Source organism: Nicotiana sylvestris, chromosome 3 (assembly GCF_000393655.2).
Source record: "Nicotiana sylvestris chromosome 3, ASM39365v2, whole genome shotgun sequence".
Lineage (NCBI taxonomy): Eukaryota > Viridiplantae > Streptophyta > Magnoliopsida > Solanales > Solanaceae > Nicotiana > Nicotiana sylvestris.
Window position 1 is genome coordinate 109,270,280 of NC_091059.1, and position 22,847 is coordinate 109,293,126.

At 40.6% G+C, this 22,847-nt stretch overlaps 2 protein-coding genes across 2 annotated transcripts; both read right to left on the minus strand.

Annotated features, from left to right (window-relative positions):
• Positions 1 to 15,626: 15,626 nt before the first annotated feature.
• On the minus strand, positions 15,627 to 16,957 carry LOC138887821 (uncharacterized). Its single transcript, XM_070169609.1, has 2 exons — positions 16,804 to 16,957; positions 15,627 to 16,330 (listed from the first exon to the last, which is right to left on the minus strand). The coding sequence occupies exons 1-2, from the start codon at positions 16,955 to 16,957 to the stop codon at positions 15,627 to 15,629; spliced, it is 858 nt and encodes a 285-aa protein (XP_070025710.1).
• Positions 16,958 to 21,585: 4,628 nt separating this feature from the next.
• LOC138887822 (uncharacterized) lies at positions 21,586 to 22,212 on the minus strand. Its single transcript, XM_070169610.1, has one exon. The coding sequence runs from the start codon at positions 22,210 to 22,212 to the stop codon at positions 21,586 to 21,588; it is 627 nt and encodes a 208-aa protein (XP_070025711.1).
• Positions 22,213 to 22,847: the final 635 nt, after the last annotated feature.

Below are 22,847 nucleotides of genomic sequence, written 5' to 3' on the forward strand. Positions count from 1 at the left end.
AAGATAGCATTCATCACGTCATGGGGAACGTATTGTTATCGGGTCATGCCATTCGGTTTGAAAAATGTCGGGGCAACCTACATGAGGGCAATGACGACCATATTCCACGACATGATACATAAGGAGATCGAGGTTTATATGGATGATGTAATTGTCAAGTCTAGAAAGCAGTCTGACCATGTCAATGATCTGAGAAAGTTCTTCCAAAGGCTTCGCAGGTACAATCTCAAGCTCAATCCCGCAAAGTGTGCATTCGATGTTCCGTCTGGAAAGTTGTTGGGATTCATAGTCAGCCGTCGAGGTATTGAATTAGACTCGTCAAAGACCAAAGCTATCTAGGAATTGCTACCCCAAAGAATAAGACTGAGGTGATGAGTTTGTTGGGGAGATTGAATTACATCAGCCGGTTTATTGCTCAGCTCACAACAACTTGTGAACCTATTTTCAAGCTGCTAAAGAAAGATGTTGCGGTCAAGTGGACAGATGAATGTCAGGAAGCATTTGATAAGATAAAGGGGTACTTGTCAAACCCACCTGTGTTGGTCCCGCCAGAACCAGAGAGACCTTTGATTCTGTATTTGACGGTCTTGGACAATTCATTTGGATATGTGTTGGGACAGCATGACATCACCGGCAGGAAGGAGAAGGCCATTTATTATCTCAGCAAGAAGTTCACATCTTACGAGGTTAAGTACACTCATCTTGAAAGGACGTGTTGCGCCCTAACCTGGGTAGCCCAGAAGCTGAAGCATTATTTGTCATCTTATGCTACTTACCTCATCTCTCGCTTGGATCCGCTAAAGTATATCTTTCAGAAGCCTATGCCCACAGGGAGGCTTGCAAAGTGGCAAATCTTGCTCACAGAATTTGACATCATCTATGTGACTAGGACTGCAATGAAAGCCTAGGCATTGGCTGATCATTAGGTTGAGAACCCAGTAGACGAAGAATATGAGCCTTTGAAGACTTACTTCCCTGATGAAGAGGTAATGCACATTGATGAATTGGAATAGATTGAAAAGCCAGTGTGGAAAATTTTCTTTGATGGGGCTGCTAACATGAAAGGCGTTAGGGTAGGAGCGGTACTTATTTCTGAAACGGGGCATCACTACCTTGTTTCAGCTCAGCTTCGGTTCTACTGTACTAACAACATGGCTGAGTATGAGGCATGCATTTTGGGTTTGAGGATGGTTGTGGATATGGGTGTCCAGGAAGTTTTGGTCTTGGGTGACTCGAACCTTCTAGTGCACTAGATTCAAGGAGAATGGGAAACTAGGGATTTAAAACTCATACCGTACCGGCAATGTTTGCATGATCATTGTCAACATTTCCAATCAATAGAGTTCAGGCATATTTCGAGGATTCATAATGAGGTCGCTGATGCTTTGGCTACTTTGGCATCAATGTTACATCATCTAGATAAGGCTTATGTAGACCCGTTGCATATTCAGGTCCGCAATCAGCAAGGTTATTGTAATGTGGTGGAAGAAGAACTGGATGGCGAACCGTGGTTCCACGATATCAAGGAATACATCCGGATAGGAATATATCTAGTACAAGCTATGGGTGATTAGAAGAGAACAATCCGTCGTCTGGCAAGCGGATTTTTCTTCAGTGGGGGAGTTTTGTACAAAAGGACTCTAGATCTTGGGCTGCTGAGGTGCATAGATGCTAGGTAGGCTACAGCTATTATGACCGAAGTACATTCTAGAGTCTGTGGAACGCACATGAGTGGGTACATGTTAGCAAAGAAGATTCTTCGAGCAGGTTATTATTGGATCACTATGGAGCGAGATTGTATCAGTTTCGTGCACAAATGTCATCAGTGCCAAGTGCATGGAGATTTGATTCATTCTCCACCATCTGAATTACACATGATGTCTGCACCATGGCCCTTTGTTGCTTGGGGAATGGATGTCATTGGACCAATTGAGCCAGCAGCGTCCAACGGGCACAGGTTTATTCTAGTGGCCATCGATTATTTCACCAAGTGGGTAGAGGCTAAAACATTCAAGTCGGTAACCAAGAAGGCGGTGGTTGATTTAGTGCACTCAAATATTATTTTCCGGTTTGGGATACCAAGGGTGATCATTACAGACAATGGGGCTAATCTCAATAGTCATCTGATGAAAGAGGTATGTCAGCAGTTCAATATTACACATCGTAATTCCACCCCATATCGCCCCAAGGCGAATGGAGCAGTCGAGGCAGCCAACAAGAACATAAAGAAGATACTTCAAAAAATGGTAGAGCGTTCTAGACAGTGGCATGAAAAGCTGTCGTTTGCATTGTTGGGTTATCGCACTATTGTCCAAGCTTCAGTAGGGGCGACTCCTTATTTGTTGGTGTATGGCACTGAAGTAGTAATACCCGCAGAAGTGGAAACTTCATCCCTTCGAATTGTCGCGAAGGCTGAATTTGATAATGATGAGTGGGTCAAAACCCATCTGGAGCAATTAAGTTTGATCGATGAGAAGAGACTGGCAGTAGTGTGACATATCCAGTTGTATCAACAAAGAATGGCGAGAGCATATAACAAGAAGGTGCGTCCATGAAAGTTTGAGGTGGGTCAGTTAGTATTGAAACGTATCCTTCCTCATCAGGCTGAGGCCAAAGGCAAGTTCGCTCCAAACTGGCAGGGGCCATTCATCGTAACTAGAGTTTTGTCAAATGGTAATTTGTATTTAACAGATATAGAAGGCAAGTGTGTAGAAATGGCCATCAATTCCGATGTGGTGAAGAGATACTATGTATGATTTCTTTGTTTGATTGCACTTGTTTGTATTTGGCATGTTTTGAATATTGAAATGACGAAGGTATTTTGTTCTGCTATCTAAACACTTTATCCCTTGTCACCCCTTTTTGAGCCTTATTTATTTTCTTTCATGCCCCTCTTTCGGAATCAGTATCCAATATCGGAAATACAAGCGTAAAAGATAAGTAAGAAAAAGAGAAAAGAATGAAAAGAGAAAGAAAAATGAAAAGATAAAGAAAAGAATGAAAAGAGAAAGAAAAGAATGAAAGAGAAAGAAAAGAATGAAAAAAGAAGAGAGAAGAGAAAATCACAACAACAAAGTAATTTCTATGACATCAAGTACATTCGACCTGATTCCTTCTAATGATACGTAGGCAGTCTCACGGTTCGGTCCCGTCAAAATAAAAATCCAAAAGTCCCAAACAAGAAGCTGGGGCAGAAGTTGTGGTTGTTATCAGAAATCTGATTCCGAAAGTTGTAATTTTGAACCCATTTGAATTGTTTTAAGCTTTTTATACCCTTTCTTTTTAATCCCATCCAAAAGCCACATTACGGTCCAAAGAAAGACTTTCCGATCAGTCTTCGAGAAATGCCAAGTCGAGCAGGTAGAGGTGATTTTTGTCAGGGGCAACACACTGGTCCAAATAGGAAAAGAAATCAAAAATGAGAGAGTCTTATTGGTGAAAACCCTCGCGGGCATCATAAGGCGACGAGATCTGAGAGAAATAAAAATGAGAGAGTCTTATTAGTGAAAACCCTCACGGGCACCGTAAGGCAACGATAGCAGAAAGAAATAAAAATGAGAGAGTCTTATTGGTGGAAATCCTCACGGGAACCTTAAGGCGAAAGTGAGTTGACAGATGAACGAATGAGAGAGGTCTGCTGGTGAAAACCTTTCAAGGCGCCGCAGGATGAACAAGGTCGGGACTTGGGTGAAGAAATCAGGTTATGGGAATTTCGGGTCAACAAAGTGTGGCAACTGGAAGTTGATTGTTTGGACAGATTGGGCCGATTAATCCAAAATGCATGTCATGATCATTGGTACTAGTTGTTCCACTCAGATAAGTCTCTTTTCTTTTTCTCTTCATAGTCTTCTAGTTTTGGATTTCCTTATCCTTAACTCTGAAAGTCATTGCATTTCATTTCTTTGGGGTTTATTTCTCTAAGATGTTCCCAATGTTAGTTCTGCTTAAGCAAATAAGAAGGAATTTCAAAGCTAACTACCAGCTTCAAGATTGCAAAGCACAGTGCGGCCAGAGCATACCAAAGATAGCATGATGTAAAATGGGATAAAGGGCCAGCAAGAGTTCCATCGGCAAAATGATTTGGTAATTTCATGGGAGATGCAGAGGTTCAATTAAAGGGGTCAGAGGTGTGAAACAACGGTTCGGGTATAGAACACTCGGGTCATCCAAAGTCATGGGGTTTTGAAAGTCAGTCGGAAAATCAAGCGGACCACGGCCAGTGCCGGAAGCCAGTCAAAACAAAACAATGTAGAGGAGAGACCTGCAGCAAGAATGCCATCAACTAACCACCACATTTTAAACTGACAAATTTTTCTTTGATTAAAACAAGGGCAAGAAATTTCGGCTGTTTCGAAGAAACCCTCTGTGGAGAAAGGCAGTCACCAAACAGGTTTGATGTTTGATTTTCAGGACCTCCTGGAAAATAGGACCTAGCGTAAAGTTTAGAAATAGCGCAATCTAGCATAAATGTATCCCAAAGGAATATAAGCAGGTTTAGAAGTTTGCATGTTCGAGATAAGATTCAATTAGGAGCTTCCAGGACCCTCCTGAATAATGGGACATAGCTTTAAGATTTCGATTAGATAACAACATTTAGCGTAAATTCTGCTGTAGGATAGTATAATTCAACCATAAAAGTTGTCACTCTTAAGATAAAATTTGACCTTTGAGTTTCAGGACACTCCTGGATAATGGGGAGTAGTTTAAAGATCCTCTTAGATAACAAGATTTAGCAGAAGTCGCACCTTTAGAAGATATAACTTAGATTTAAAATTGTCGTTTAGGTAAAAATTGTCAGGACCCCTCTAGATAATGGGGCCTAGCTTTCAAATTTTTAGTAATACTTGGTAATATGATTAGTTTTACACTCACATCTGTGCCCAGCCACCAAACTGGGGCAGAAAAATTTTCTTTGTTTTTGTCTATTTTGTTGAAGTCAGGAGCCCGCCTGGAGAGCAGGGAATACATTTCAAGTCAGCAGTCAGGAGCCCGCCTGGAGAGCAGGGAATACTTTCAAGTTCAGCAATCAGGAGCCCGCCTGGAGAGTAGGGAGTACATTTCAAGTTAGTCAGGCGTCCACCTGGAGAAAGGAAAAGCATCTCAGGTTACAATTCGAGTTCAGCAATCAGGCGTCCATCAGTAGAAAAAGAAGACATCTCAGATTACAAGTCAAGGCGGCAGCAAAGGAATTTCATCGGGAGAATACAAGTCAACAAATCAACAAGAACCACAGGAGCAAGTTTGAAGATGTAGACAGGATTTTGTAATGCATAGATTATAGTCTAGTCTAGCTTCTTTTTATTTTATCACTGTGTAATAAGGGGTTCAGTAAGCAGTAACAGCAACAGTGAAATCACACCTTCATGGTAGTCCCAGCTATCGAAACTTTCCGAACTACACTGACCTGATTCCTTTATAGCCAAGGATATGTAGGCAACCTCGGAAGTAAGGTGCGGTCAAATCTTTCAAAAATGCTTCTCACAGAGTATTCAAACGGGCAAAAGTCGCTCATATCCGCTCACTTTATCTTTGCACGAAAACTCTTCGTGTTTCCGGGCAAAGAGGGGCAGCTGTGAGCACGTGATTTTTGCCCTATATATGAATTACTCCAATAAATTCAAAACAAAATAACTTTTTTTCATTATTTTCAATTTTTGAGGATTTTGTGGCATTTTCTGATAATTGTTTAATTAACGAAAAAACATAAAAATACGTCGCATTCGCATTTAGGATCTAATTTTTGCATTATTGAATTAATTAGTAATTTAGTGGTTTTATAAAAGTGGAAAAATCAAAAAAAATATATATATATATAGTTTATTTTGCACTTTTAATTTTAATTTTCGAATTTTGGTAGTTTCCCTTTGAATTTGATTTTTAATTATTTGTGTTAATTGTTATGTAGAGTTAATTTATGTAATAGGATAATTTGATTAATTTAGGATTATTTTTAATTTCAATTTAAAAGAAACTAAAAGAAAATGAAAAAAAAAAAGAAAAGAAAATAAATGAAAAGGAAATAGAGGCTGGTTTGGGCTGCAAACCCCAGGCCCAAACAATTTCACCCCGAAACCCAGTCAAAACCCGGCCCAGACCCGTCCCCATCCGGTTCCCCCCCAACCCACTAAACTAAACGACCCCGTTTTGATGAGCGTGAATCCCAGTCATTGATTTCCTTTAGATCCAACGGCTGGGAACTAGGGGTCTTATTGATATATATATATATATATGTCCGAACTAGCCAACCCCCCCCCAGACCCCTACCCCATTTCATCTCCTTCGCCGAGCCCTCATTGTTTCCGCCGTGAACCGCCTGCCGAAAATCGTCTTCGCCGGCGGCGGTACTCCAATCGACCCTATTTTTACACCACCGATTCCCCTCCTTCTCCTCTTTCCAAATCTCCAAATCCCCACTCTTGAATCCTAGCCCAGCCTCTCGAATCTCGCATCAAAGAGAGTGACTGAAACCCTAACTCGTCCAATTAGCCCCAAATTTACACCCTAAAACCCCCATCCCTTCTCGTTCATATTATCTAAACCACTGCCTTCGAATCACCCTAGACCCCGTCGAATCTTGAATCCAAGTTTGAACCCTAAAATCCCAAAACTTCTGAATCGAGATTTCAATGTAGATTTTAGGTCTAGTTTGATTTTATTCGTATCAAATTAAGCCGATAATTGGAAGGTTTGAAGACTCAAGTTGAGTTTCTACTGTCCAAGTTTTGTAGGTATCCTCTCTTTTCTTTTGTTTAATCTTTCCTTCCTTTCTTTTTCGTCATTTTTCTTATCTTCTTCTTCTTTCTTTTCTTCTAGTTTCTTTCTTGTTTCTTCCTAGTTCTTTAGGGTCATGTTCTTTATGCATGTTAGTATTAACTTGTTTAATTAACATGATTCCATTTTTTGTGTTAGATTGGTTCGAACTTCTTTTATTTTTCCTTTGAGCCCAAGACCTCATGTGTCTTTATGACTTGGTAGGTCACTTAGGCCGATAAAGTTTGTTTGTTGATTTTGGAATTTGGGTTTGTCAAAATTCAATTGGACTTGGATCCTAAAATTTGGACTCCAAGATCTCGATATACAGACCCATACCAAATTGATTTGGGTCAATTTGACCCATGCTCTGTCCGGTCTCTTTAGGTAATAGCAGGATCATAAAGGGGTAATTTGGGTAGTCTAGGCTTGGGAATCTCTTTGTAACTACCTGGGGAAGCTTCTAGGAAGCTGGGGAGGGGATTTGTTTGCAATACTGATTTTTAACTAAGGACATTTTAGCTAAAACAAAAATTAGAAAAGGAGCAAAGTGCAAAAACTAAAAGATGAGGCTGCCCTACTTTCTTGCCTATAAAGGCATCATTTCTTGCCCTTCAAGGCAGACCCAAGATTGAAGAAAATTTTTCTGAAAATTCGAAATGGCTAACTCCAGAAAACAATGCTAAATTCTCTACATTTTTGGTTTGAAACTGTTCAAAATTTGGCTGGTCTGTTGGATTTCTGGTCTTTCATTTAGCTAGAGCCCTTGAAAACCATAAATTCTTGTGTCCGAGTAAGAAATGGTCTGAGTTTTCTGGGATTTCAAAGCTTATTTTGGGAGTTGTCTGGTTTTAGGTCCATTGTGCCTTTGAAGCTGATTTTGCTGTGATTTCATCCCCTACTTTGAGTCTGCTACTGCTGTTGCTTCTGTTCTAATCTCAACTCAGCTTTCCATTCTTTTGTCTTGCCATTTGTTACCAGGTACACATTCCTGGACTAGCATGAAATGAAAATGGATGTTCAAAAGCATGACATCGAGTATTCTGTTTATAGTCTAATTGTATTTCCCTGAATTACCTGGTGATTTATTTCTAAATTTACAATATTTCCTAATTGCTTTCTAGTGTAATAACTGAGTCCCAGCTATTGTATCTAGCCTTGGGCTGCTGGGGTGTGGACTTGATTTAGTTAAATAACATGTGAGCTGAGTGGTGGTGCTTGATTCCAAGTTAATTTTGTGTTTGTTTGTTACTTGTTGGGTTTAAGCGGCTTCCAGGTCTGTTGTGTGGCTAGTGAACAACAGAGGTGAAAACATTAATTGTTTGATGTTGGGAATTCTGTTGAGAATCCTGGGTTAAGGTTTAGAGTTCAATACAACTGCTTGTGATTAATTTTAGGATTATATTCAATTGAAAGTAGCTCGATTCTGCCTCCTTGTCATCAACACTTGAATCTATGAATAATATTTGCTTCATACTTGTGATTTAACTTTGTAGTATTGGGAGTCTATTTTCCCAACGAGTATACTGTTATTCTGAGCTTGGGAATTTTAAAATCACTTTGGGAATCAGAATTGATTGAGCATGAATGTAATGTTGTCTGTAAATAGGGATTATTTTATCATATATTGCAGGAGCTTAATATTGTTAATCCCGTTATACCGAATTTTCCCTTTCTCGGCAGGCTTTGCTTTTAGTTTGGGCTTTAAGTTGAGCCCAATTGCATTCTCATGTCCCGTTCAAGTTATTGGCAATTGGCCATTGGACCCCAGCTGGCTTAAACTCGTTTGACAATCAAGCCTGGGTTTTGTTGCTAATAGTTATATGGCTTTCAAATTTCAGATTAGTTTAGTATAAAAGTAGATCAGAAATTCAATTAGTTTTTTTATAAATTAACTAGATTCCTTAAATGAATTTGAGAGCATGCTATATTAAGGACAAATAGCTTATGGCCCTTTAAGGTTTAGTTTGGACTCTCGTTTAAAATCGGAATTGGGGCGAGTCGTGCCAAATAAATCACAAGATGCGTGGCCCGCATTTAACTATTTCTTTTAATCCTTGGAACTCGAGGCGCGCCATTTAGCAAATTTTTCATGGCCCTCACAAAGTTAAAACGCGTAGTTGTTGTAGGCGCGTTCTTTTAATAATTTACCTTCTTAAACTCGGGTGCGCATTTATGTGACCCAAATCCAAATCTCAATGATGTTAAAATATGTCAAAGATCACGGGTGCATTTATGTGACGTGGTTCAAGACGTATTTTAATAACGTTGCAATCTTCCTAAAAATGAATAAAAGCGGTTAAGGTTGAAAATGCACATAGGTTTGAACATGTACTAAAATCAGATAATTAAGCCGTATATAACAGTTGAGCGACCGTTCTAGAACCACGGAACTCGGGAGTGCCTAACACCTTCTCCTGGGTTAACAGAATTCCTTACCCGAATTTCTAGTTCGCGGACTGTTAAATAGAGTCAATCTTTTCCTCGATTCGGGATTGGAACCGGTGACTCGGGACACCATAAATCTCCCAAGTGGCGACTCTGAATCTTTTAATAATAAATCTCGTTTCGATTGTCACTTAAATTGGAAAAACTTCCTTATATACACCCTTCCGGGGGTGTGGTAAAAAAGGAGGTGTGACAACCGTGTGCATTCCCGTAGTTCCTAAAATAAATACACAATGCAACCAACAGAATCAACAGTTACATCACAACCGAAGGATCGAATATCACTGCAATACATATAACAACAACAAATGACAATAATACAAGATAAGACAAATAAATCAACTCAGGGGCTATAAATCACGAGAAATGGTAGAACCAGCTCAAAGGAATAACCACATAAAAGAATACTGGCATAAAGGAAACAGTTCAATAATGGGAAACTAACACGTAGCAACGATCCCACAATATACAAGTCAATAATAAGGAAATCAACACGAGTCAAGTAGTTTGAAAGATTTCACAATGTTCTTCCCAAATTTCATCCCAAATCACGAATTAAATGATGGATTCAATGATAGATTCATGTACTCTAGCCAAATCTGAGTTAGAATCACTTATCCTGATGAATTTCTTGAAAAATCTTCGAAAAATCGCCAAAATCCGAGCTCCCTAGATCAAAATGTTAAATTAAACCCAAACCCCCATATTATAGAGTACCACACTGATTTTCACCTATGCGGACCACACAAAAACGACCGCGGTCCGCACAAAACTAGTGTGGTCCGTACAAAAACGACTGCGGCCGCATAGGTTTTTCCTCTACAGTGACAGGCTTTAGTATTTTGGCCATAACGTTTGCTACAGATGTCCAAATACCTATTATAATATATTTCGGAAAACTAGATTCAAAGATCTACAACTTTCGTTTTTGAATCATCTCACAATTCCTTGTAGATCAAAATATATGAGCTTTCGAAGTTGGACCAATGACCTGCGAATTCTTCATGACTTCGGACCATTTTCCGCGGCCGCACTAAAACCACCGCGCCCAGCACTAAATTCACCACGCCCAGCGCTAAAACTTCTGCCTCCATCCATTTTCTAACTTCTAGAATGTCCGGACTCGCTCAAAACTCACTCGAAACACACATGAGGCCCCCGGGACCTCAACCAAATGTACCAACACATCCCATAACATCATCAAAATTTAGTCGAGCCTTCGAATTACTCCAAACAAAACCAAAACACCAAATCCACCTCGGATTCAAGCCTAAGGACTAAGGAACTTTCAAATTCCACAAACAACGTCAAAATCTATCAAATCAAGTCCGATTGACCCCAAATTTTGCATACAAGTCATAAATGACATAATGGAGCTATTCCAACTTCTTGAGTCGGATTTTGATCTCGATATCAAAAAGTCAACCCCTCGGTCAAACTTCCAAATTGTGACTTCTCGTTTTCGCCATTTCAAGCCTAATTAAACTACAACTTCCAAATATTTTTTTCCAGGCACGCTCCTAAATCAAAAATCACCATACAGAGCTATTGGAATCATCAAAAATCCATTCTGGATTCGTTTACTCATATTTTACCTTCCAGTCAATTTAATTCAACTTAAGCTCTCTTCTTAGAGACTAAGTGTCTCAATTCCTTTCAAAAACCTTTCCGAACCCGAACCAATTTCCCCCGACAAGTTACATAAGAACCGTGAAGCATGAATTTAGCAGTATACGGGGAAACGAGGTTATACTTATTCAAAACGATAGGTCAGGTCGTTACAAACAGGGAGATAGGATCAACAAGTACAAGCCTTACTTCACAACGGTTCCACAATACCAATCTCAACTTGGAATCAATAATCAATTATCACAAAAGCCCATAAAACACGATAAAAACGATCAGTTTAACAAATAACTAGTCTAAGCATGGATAACATGATCAAGTAAGCAATAATTGCAAGGAACAAGTCGCACCCGCATGATTTAACCTGACAACAACGCATAAGTAATTGTCACCTCACATATACGTTGTACCCAACATCTAAACATGTAGCAAATAGACAAATAAGTCCTAATCCCTCAAGTTAAGGTTAACCACGATACTTACCTCGCTCCAAAGGACCAATTAAAAGCTCAAACACAGCTTTACTTTTCAACAAGCCTCCAAACCAATAGAATCTAGCAAATTACCAACCAAATGATTTAGATTAAGCCTTAGAAACTACCCACTATTGCAAAGAATTCAATTTAGGTCATTATTGAAAAATTCAACTCCTTGGTTAGCTTGATCTAAACTCGAAATTCAGACCAAAAGCCGATTACCCATTCACCCCCAAGCCCGGTTATGTAATTTATTTTGGAATCCGACCTCAATTTGAGGTCTAAATCCCATTTTGCAAAAATCCCTAACTATCCAAACCCCAATTTCCACCATGAAAACACAAGATTTTAGGTTAAACTCTTAGGAAATATAGTGAAGGATTGAAGGAAACTAGTTTAGAATCACTTACCAATGATTCAGGGAAGAAGAGTTCTTTGAAAAATTGTCTCTAGTGTTTCTAAGTTTGAAATTAGAGAGAATGAACAAAAATCCCGTCTAACTCCCATTTTGATCAGTTGTAGTGTCGCATTTGCGACCTGGGATTTGCAAATGCGAAGAAACCATCGCAGATGCGAAGTCCTTCCCATCTCTACTTTCATCGCAAATGCGATGAATTGTTTGCAAATACAAACTGGCTTGATCGCAAATGCGACCTGTTGATTGCAAATGCGAAGTAACTCCCCCCCACCCCCCAGTCCCCAACACAATAGCGAAGACCTGGTCGCAATTGCACAATTTGGTCTTTTGCAAATGCGAAGATTATGGTCGCAAATGTGAAACTGACAGGTTTGCTACTATATCGCAAATGCGAGGTGTGAGACCTGCACCAGAAACTGAAGAACACCAACTGAGTTTTTCTAAGTCCAAACCACTTTGTTGCCTATTCGAAACTCACCCGAGCCCTTGGGGCTCTAAACCAAATATGCACATAAGTATAAAAATATCATACGAACTTGCTCGCGTGATCAAATCGCCAAAATAACACCTAGAACTATGAATCGGATACTAAAATCAAATGAAAATTTCAAGAAAATTTAGAATTCCTATATTAACAACTGGACATCTGAATCACGTCAATCCAACTCTGTTTCTCACCAAATTCGACAGGCAAGTCATAAATAAAGTGTTGGACCTATACCGGGTTTCGGAACCAAAATACAGACCCGATATCCAAAAAGTCAAACATTATTCAAACATTTCAAAGTCATTAAGCTTTCAACTTGTAAATTTCAAGAAAGTGCGATAACTCGAGCTAGGGACTTCCGAATTCGATTCCGGGCATACACCCAAGTCCTAAATTACGATACGGACCCACTAGGACCGTCAAAATACGAATCCGGATCCGTTTACTCAAAACGATGACTGAAGTCAACTCAAATGGATTTTAAGGCAAAAATTTCATATTTTCTCAGTTTTTAACATAAAAGTTTTTCGGAAACATGCCCGGACTGTGCAGGCAAATTGAGGAGGGCTAAGATGAGGTATTTAAGGTTTCGAAGTGCAGAATTAGGTTCTAAAACATAAAATGACATGTCATATCATCATATTCTCCACCTCTAAAACTGTCGTTCATCCTCAAACGGACATAGAAAAGTACCTGGGCTGGTGAAAAAGTGGGGATATCTACTCCACATGTCCGACTCGGACTCCCAAGTAGTTGCCTCGATGGGCTGACCTCTCCACTGCACTCGAACTGAAGGATAACTTTTTGACCTCAACTGACGAATCTGTCAAGCTAGAATAGCCACCGGCTCCTTATAATTCAAATCCTTGTCCAACTAGACAGAGATGAAATCTAGCACGTGGGACGGATTGTCGTAATACTTCCGGAGCATGGACACATGGAATACCGGATGAACTGCTAATAATTTGGGTGGCAATGCAAGCTTATAATCCACCTCAACCACTATCTCAAGAATCTCAAATGGTTCGATATACCTAGGGCTCAACTTGCCCTTCTTTCCGAACCTCATTACACCCTTCATGGGTGATACCCGGAGCAATACTCTCTCTCCAACCATGAATGCAACTTCATGAACTCTACGATCGGTATAAGTCTTCTGCCTGGACTGAGCTGTGCAATGTCGATCCTGAATAATCTTGACCTTATCCAAGGCATCCTGTACCAAATCTGTACCCAACAATCAAGCCTCCCTTGGCTCGAACCATCCAACCGACGATCGGCGCCGCCTACCGTATAATGCCTCATAGGGAGCCATCCGAATGCTCGACCGGTAGCTGTTGTTGTGGGAAAACTCCACAAGTGGCAAGAACTGATCCCAAGAACCTCCAAAGTCTATAACACAAACGCGGATCATATCCTCCAATATCTAAATAATACGATCGAACTATCCGTCCGTCTGAGGATGAAATGTTGTACTCAACTCAACCTGCGTACCCAACTCATGTTGTATTGACCTCCAAAAGTGCGAGGTAAACTATGTACCTCGATCAAAAATGATAGACATTGGCACACCGTGAAGACGGATGATCTCGCAGATATAAATCTCTGTCAACCGCTCTGAAGAATAGGTAACTGCCACAGAAATGAAATGCACTGACTTGGTCAGCCTGTCCATAATGACCCAAACTGCATTGAACTTCTTCTAAGTCTGTGAGAGCCTAACAACAAAATCCATAGTGATATGCTCCCACTTCCACTCCTGAATCTCTAACTTCTGAAGCAAACCACCCGGTTTCTGATGCTCGTACTTTACATGCTGACAATTTAGACACTGAGCTATATACACAACTATATCCTTCTTCATCCTCCTCTACCAATAATGTTGCTGCAAGTCCTGATACATCTTGGCGGTGCCCGGATGAATAGAATACCGAGAACTATAAGCCTACTCAAGAATCAACTCATGAAGTCCATCTACATTAGGCAAACAAACATGACCATGCATCCTCAAAACTTAATCATCTCCTACCGTAACCTGCTTTGCATCACTGTGCCGCATTGTGTCCCTAAGGACAAGCAAATGAGGGTCATCATACTGCCGCTCCCTAATGCGCTCAAACAAGGAAGATCAAGCGATTGTACAAGCTAGAACACGACTGGGCTCAGAAACATCCAACCTCATGAACTGATTGGCCAAAGCCTGAACATCTAATGCAAGCGGTCTCTCACCGATTGGAATTTACACAAGGCTGACCATACTCACTGACTTCCTACTTAAGGCATCGGCAACCATATTGGCATTCCCAAGATGATACATGATGGTGATATCATAGTCTTTTAATCGCTCCAATCACCTTTCCTGCCTCAAATTGAGTTCCTTTTGTTTGAACAAATACTGCAAGCTTCGATGATTCATGAATATCTCGCATGACATGCCATAAAGATAGTGCCTCCAAATCTTCAGTGCTTGAACAATGGTTGCCAGCTCTAAGTCATGAATAGGGTAATTCTTCTCGTGAACCTTCAACTGTCGCGACACATATGCAATCACCCTGCCATCCTACATTAATATTGTATGAAGTCCAATATGAGATGCATCACAATATACTGTATAAGATCCTGAACCTGTGGGCAACACCAACACTGGCACCGTAGTCAAAGCAGTCTTGAGCTTCTAAAAGCTCACCTCACACTTGTCTGACCATCTAAAAGGGGCACCCTTCTGGGTCAACCTGGTCAACGGGGCTGCTATAGATGAAAACCCCTCCATGAACCGACAGTAATAACCCGGTAATCCCAAGAAACTCCAGATCTCTGTGGCTAAAGTGGGCCTAGGCCAGTTCTGAACTGCCTTAATATTCTTAGGATCCACCTGAATTCCCTCTGTTGATACAACATGCCCCAAGAAAGCGACTGAGTCCAACCAAAACTCGCATTTTGAAAACTTAGCATATAACTGGCTGTCTCTCATAGTCTGAAGTATAATCCAAAGAAGTTGCTCATGCTCCTCTCGACCGCGAGAGTAGATCAAGATATCATCAATAAACATATAAAAGAATTCAGATAAGGCTTGAACACCTAGTTCATCAAATCCATAAATGCTGCTAGGGCATTTGTCAGCCTGAGTGAAATCACTAGAAACCCATAATGCATGTACCAAGTCCAAAAACCTGTATTAGGGACATCGGATGCCCTAATCCTCAATTGATGGTAGCCAGACCTCAAATCAATCTTTGAAAACACCTTGACACCCTAAAACTGATCAAATAAGTCATCAATCCTCGATAATGGATGTTTGTTCTTGATGGTGACCTTATTCAATTGCTGGTAATCTATGCACATCCTCATCGATCTATCTTTCTTCTTCACAAACAACACGGGCGCACCTCAGGGTGATATACTAGGTCTAATGAAGCCCTTATCAAGCAAATCTTGCAACTGCTCCTTTAATTCTTTCAAATCTGGCAGGGCCATACGGTATGGCGAAATATAAAATGGGTTGAGTGCCCAAAGCCAAATTAATGTAGAAGTCAATATCCCTGTCGGGCGGCATCCCCGGCAGGTCTGCAGGAAACACCTCTACAAACTCACGAACAACTGGTACTGAATCCATGAAAGGAACCTCTATACTAGAATCACGGACATAAGCCAAATAATCATGATACCCCTTCTCGACCATATGTCGAGCCTTCACATAAGAGATGACCCTACTAGTAGAATGGCCAAGAGTCCCTCTCCACTCTAATTGAGGCAACCCTAACAAGGCTAAGGTCACCATCTTGGCGTGACAATCCAATATAGCATGATAAGGTGACACCCAATCCATACCCAAGATAACATCAAAATCTACCATATCGAGAAGTAGAAGATCTACACTAGTCTCAAGACTGCCAATGGTAAACACACACGAATGATAAACACGATTTACAACAATAGCATCTTCCACAGGTGTGGACACATACACAGAAGCACTCAAAGAATCACGAGGCACAACCAAATATGAAGCAAAATAGGATGATACGTAGGAATAAGTAAAACCCGAATCAAATAGAACTGAAGCATCTCTACTGCAAACTGAAATAGTACCTGTGATAACAGTGTCATATGACTCAGCCTCAGGCTTGGCTGGAAAAGCATAGAATTGGGGTTGGGCCCTACCACTCTAAACTACATCTCTAGGACAGGCACTAGCTGGCTGGCCTCTACCTCTAGCGGTCTGACCTCCACCTCTAGTTATCTGACCCCTACCTCTAGCTGGCCGGGTGGGCAGTAAAGCACCCGGTGCCGGGACCATGGCATGAGAACCCTGATACTGTGAGTTGCTCGTTGCCCGAGGGCAAAACCTAACAATGTGCCTCGGATTACCACAAGTATAATAGGACCTCGGCTGATGTGACTGCTGACCTTGAAACTGACCCTGTCGACCGAGTAACCACCCTAAAAGCTCTGGAGCGGAGGTTCACTAATAGGAGCTGGTGGTGCATTGTAGGCTAGCTGGTCGAAATAAGGCATATGAGGGCCACGACCACCTGAAGCACTATGGGATACCTAGAGTGCTGGATGAAACAGACTGGGAGGATAGCCTCTACCAAAAGTACCCCTAGCTCCAAATGAGGCATCACTGAATCCACCAAAATGATGAGGCCTATTGTCAGACCCTTGACCACTCTCATATGCTAGAACCATCTCGACTCGTCTAGAGACATTGGTAGCCGTCTGAAAAGAAATCTCACTCCATGTCTCCGTGGCCATCTACAACTTGATAGGCTGAGCAAGTCCGTCAATAAATCTCCTCACCCTCTGTCTCTCTCTCTCGGTACGAAGTAGGAGAATAGCATGACAGGCCAGATCCACAAAATGGGTCTTATACTGGGTGAATAATATACCGCCCTATTGCAGATGCTCGAACTGCCTGCGATAATCCTCTCTCAGTATGACAGGAAGGAACTTCTCAAGAAATATCTGAGAGAACTAGTCCTAAGTAAGAGCAGGCGACCCAGGTGGTTTGGTCAATACAAAATCCTTCCACGATCTCTTGGCGGAACCCATCATATGAAACATAGCAAAATCGACCACATTGGTCTCAACTATCCCCATGTTCCGCAGCACCTCATCGCAGCGGTAAAGATAATCCTGTGGGTACTTAGAAGGTGTACCACTGAAGTGAACTGGAAAGAGATTGGTAAACTTGTCCAATCTCAATAAGCTCTCAGAAGACATAACTGGTCCATCACCGGCCTATGCTGTAACAACAGGCTGAACTAACCCAAATGGCTGGGCTGCTGGAGTCTGATACTAGGGAGCCATCTACTCTGGAGTGTGAGTAGCGGGAGCCTGTGCTCCTCCCCCAGCCTGAGAGACGGTTGGTTCCATAGAAAATGTACCGGTCTGGGCCACACTCTCCATAAAGCCCACCAAACAAACCAAAGCATCCTGAAGCACTAAGGTGGTGATGAACCCCTCCGGGACCTGAGCTGGTCCAACAGGTACAGTCTAGGCTGGAACCTCCTCATCAAACTCCACTTGAGGCACTACTGCTGGTGTTGTTGCTCGAGCTCTAGGCTGAGCTCTACCCCTTCCTCGGCCTCTCGCACGACCTCGGCCTCGACCTTTGCCCCTCGTAGGAACTGCCATTGAGGGCTCTGGCTACTGCTCAGCTGAAGATGTGGTGCATGTTCTTGCCATCTACGAGAGAACAAGAGTAGTAGAGTTCAATTAGCAATGAGAGAACAAAATCGCACGATGGAGAAGAATATAAGTGAAATTCGTTCCTAAACTTCATAGCATCTGGAAGATAAGTACAGACATCTCCGTACCGATCCTTCAGACTCCACTAAGCCTGCTTATGAATTGTGAGACCTAGGCAACCTAGTGCTCTGATACCAACTTGTCACAACCCAGAATTCCCACCTTCAGGACCGTGATGGCGCCTAACATTATACTTGCTAGGCAAGCCAATGTTAGAGAACCTTTAAGTCAATTTCTTCCAATTTCAATAGATAAAGTCAATTAAACCAAAATGAAATAAAACCAAGTGCGGAATAACATAAATACCCATAATATCTAATACAAATCGGATCTGGAGTTGCAATTCAAGAGCTCCTAAGATTTTTTACAAACAGATTCCGAAAGAAATACAAGTGTTCTGAATGAAAAGAAATAGTAAAATAGGAAAATAGAATGGGACTCCAAGGTCTGCGGACGCAAGCATATCTACCTCAAGTCTCCCTTAAGCAAGCCCAAGCTGCTACGCCTCACGAACAGCTAGGGCCGGTACCAAAATCTGCACAAGAAGTGCAGAGTGTAGTATGAGTACAACCGACCCCATGTACTCGTAAGTGTCGAGCCTAACCTCGACGAAGTAGTGACGAGACTATGACAAGACACCTACATGATAAACCTGTGCAGATAACAGTATATATACAAGATAACAACACTAAAAGCTAAACATGTACTATTGGGAGGGGGACATGCTAAAGGGGATACAAGATACGAGAGATACATCGGAAATGATAACCAGAACAATCAATAAGCCTTTAACCAGTAAAAAAACAATTAAGCACAATGAAGAAAATTACACGGCATCACCCTCCATGTTTTTACTCTTATCCTCACAACGAAACAATAATACTTCACGGCATCACCCTTCATACTTTTACTCTCACTCATAGTATAATTCAATAGATATGGCACGGCATCACCCTTCGCGCATTAACTCTCATAACATGGCACAACATCACTCTTCGTGCATTAAATTCACAATATGGCACGGCATCACCCTTTGTGCATTAACACTCACATACAGCACGGCATTGCTTTCACGTATTAACACTCTCCCTTGCCACATAACAAAGAACAAGTAATAACAAGGAGATAGGATCAACAAGTACAAACCTTATTTCACAACGGTTCCACAATACCAATCTCAACTTGGAATCAATACTCAATTATCACAAAAGCCTATAAAACACGATAAGAATGATCAATTTAACAAATTACTAGTCTAACCATGGATAATTTGATCAAGTAAGCAATAATTGCAAGGAACAAGTCCCACCCGCATGCTTTAACCCGACAATAACACATAAGTACTCTTCACCTCACATATACGTTGTACCCAACATCTAAACATATAGCAAATAGACAAATAACTCTTAATCCCTCAAATCAAGGTTAACCAAGACACTTACCTTGTTCCAAAGGACCAATTCAAAGTTCAACCACGGCTTTGCCTTTCAACAAGCCTCCGAACCAATAGAATCTATCAATTACCAACCAAATGATTTAAATTAAGCCTTAGGAACTACCCACGATTGCAAAGAATTCAATTTAGGTCATTGTTGAAAAAGTCAACTCTCGATCCTGCTTGGTCCAAACCAGAAATTCGGACCAGAACCCGATTACCCATTCACCCCCAAGCCCGATTATATAATTTGTTTTGAAATCCAGCCTCAATTTGACGTCTAAATCCCCACTTTGTGAAAATCCCTAATTCTACCCAATCTTCACCATGAAAACACAAGATTTTAGGTTGAAATATTAGGAAATGTAGTGAAGGATTGAAGGAAACTAGTTTAGAATCACTTAATAATAATTTGGGGAAGAAGTGGTCTTTGAAAAATTGCCTCTAGGGTTTCTAAGTTTGAAAATTTGAGAAAATGAACAAAAATCTTGTCTAACTCCCATTTTGATAAGTTGCAGATGTCGCATTTGTGACCTGGGGTTCGCAAATGCGAAGTCCTTCCCATCTCTGCTTTCATTGCAAATGCGATAAATTGTTCGCAAATGCAAACTGGCATGATCGCAGATGCGACCTATTGATCGTAAATGCGAAGTAACTCCCCCAGTGCCCATCGCAAAAGCGAAGACCTGGTCACAAATGCGCAACTAGGTCTCTTTACAATTGCGAAGATTATGGTCGCAAATGCGAAACTGACATGTTTGCTGCCATATAGAAAATGCGAGGCCAGACTTCTCAAATGCGAGGTCTGAGACCTGTACCAGAAACTGAAGAACACCAGCTGAGTCTTTCTAAGTCCAAAACTTTGTTGCCTATCCGAAACTCACCCGAGCCCTCGATACTATAAACCAAATATGCACACAAGTCTAAAAACATCATACGAACTTGCTCGCATGATCATATTGCCAAAATAACACCTAGAACTATGAGTCGGACACCAAAATCAAATGAAATTTTCAAGAAACTCTAGAATTGCTATATTAACAATCGGATGTCCGAATCACATCAAACCAATTTCGTTTCTCACCAAATTCGACAGGCAAGTCATAAATATATTGGACCTAGACCATAAGCTTTCAACTTTCAAATTTCAACAAAGTGCAATAACTCGGGTTAGGGACTTCAGAATTCAATTCTGGGCATACACCCAAGTCCCAAATCAAGATACGGACCCACTTGGACCGTTAAAATACGAATCTGGATCTGTTTGTTCAAAACATTGACCGAAGTCAACTCAAATGGATTTTAAGGCAAAAAATTCACATTTTCTCAGTTTTTAACATAAAAGCTTTCCGTAAACACGCCTGGACTGCATACGCAAATTGAGGAGGGCTAAGATGAGGTATTTAAAGCTTCGAAGCGCAAAATTAGGCTCTAAAACAAAAGATGACCTATCGAGTCGTCATAGTTTCAATTTTATTTTTGTATTGCTTGAATGCCTCAATTGCTTCATCTTTACTATTTAGTAAGTAAATATAGCAATATCTAGTATTGTCGTCAATAAAAGTTATAAAATAATTTTCCCACTGCAAGATGGTATTGACTTTATGTCGCAAATATTTATGTGAATTAAGTCTAAAGGATTTGAATTCCTTATAACTGACTTATAAGAATGTTTAACATACTTAGATTTCATACATATTTGACATTTCAAATTATCACTTTCAAATTTAGGTAATACTTCCAAGTTAACCATTTTTCGTATAGTTTTGAACTTGATGTGACCTAAACGTGCATGCCATAAATTATTTGACTCAAGCAAGTAAGAAGAAGCTTGAACTTTATTGATATCAATAGTTATTACATTCAACTTGAAAAGGCCCTCAGTTAGGTAACATTTTCCTACATACACATCATTCTTACTTATTTCAACTTTTTCAGAAACAAACATACACTTAAATCCATTCTTGATATGAAGTCCAGGAGAGACCAAGTTCTTGCGAATTTCATAAACATGGAGAACATTGTTTAGAGTCACAACTTTGCCTGAAGTCATCTTCAAAGATATCTTCCCAACTCCTTTAATTTTTGCTGTTGCGGAGTTTCCCATAAAGATAGTCTCGTCGGGCGCTACAGGAACATAAGAGGAAAATTACTCTTTGTTAGCACAAATATGGAGAGTAGCTCCAGAATCAATCCATCACTCCTTGTGATTTCCTACCAAGCTGCATTCAGATAGCATGGCACATAAGTCCTCTATTTCATCATTCTTTTCAACCATGTTCGCTTGGCTCTTCTTCTTGTCTTTCTTTGGTGTACGACAGTCCATGACCTTATGTCCAACCTTTCCATAGTTGTGGAAATTATCTTTGAACTTCTTATTGCTCGGGTAATTCTTAGGTTCAGATGGCTTCTTTCTCTTTTTGTTGCTTGTAGATGCTTCCTCAACAATATTTGCTCCCATTATTGTTGAGTTACCACGGGACTTTTTCTCAGCAGCCTTGTTGTCCTCTTCAATCTGTATACGAACAATAAGGTCTTCAAACGTTATCTCCTTGCGCTTCTGTTTCAAGTAATTCTTAAAGTCCTTCCACAACTGAGGTAGCTTTTCCAAAAATGCCGCAACTTGAAATGCTTCATTTATGACCATATCTTCAGCAAGGAGGTCATGAACAATAACTTGCAATTCTTGGACTTGCATTATGACAGATTTGTCGTCAACCATTTTGAAATCCAGAAATTTGGCGGCCACAAAATTCTTAAGTCCAGCATTTTCAGTCTTGTACTTCTTTTCAAGAGCATTCCACAACTCTTTTGATGTTTTCATAATGCTATAAACATTGTACAAGTCATCTTCCAAGCAACTTAAAATATAACTTTTGCATAAGAAGTCAGAATGCTTTGATGCCTCTGTGACCACAAATTATTCATTTTCAGGAGTTTCTTCTCCCAAAACTGGAATGTCCTTGCTGATAAAGCGCTGCAAACTGAGTGTGGTCAGGTAGAAGAACATTTTCTGTTGCCAACGCTTAAAGTCCACGCCGAAAAACTTTTTGGGCTTTTCTGCTGGTGCAGGCATTGTGCGACTTGAAGATGCAGTAGCCATTGCAGTAGTAGCAGTCCCAACAGTGCCATTCTGTTGTTCTGTCCTTGTTGTCATGTTTCTGTAAAAGAAATTGACACAACCACAATTAGTAAGTCGGTGAAGTTTTTATATCTTCAAACCGAATACAAACAATCGAGTACAAAATCACAAGGATTTTAATTTTAGATTGAGTAGAAAGTCACAAAGACTTTAATCTCAAAGTGGCGTAGAAAATCCGAAGATTTTAAAATCTCCAAAATGGGAGTAGAAAATCGCTCAAATTTTAGTCTTCCAAAGCAGAAAGTAAGACGAACACAGAATGTAAAACTAAATTCCTTAAGCTTGTTATCAACCCGTGTTCGAAATTAATTTCTGCA

Coding starts and splice junctions, on each gene's coding strand:
- LOC138887822 (XM_070169610.1), bottom strand. CDS start 22,212: ATGAAAACATCAAAAGAGTTGTGGAATGCTCTTGAAAAGAAGTACAAG.
- LOC138887821 (XM_070169609.1), bottom strand. CDS start 16,957: ATGGCCACGGAGACATGGAGTGAGATTTCTTTTCAGACGGCTACCAAT. Junction 16,331..16,803: donor TGCCTCATTTGGAGCTAGGG/GTACTTTTGGTA, acceptor ATGCTTTTCCAG/CCAAGCCTGAGGCTGAGTCA.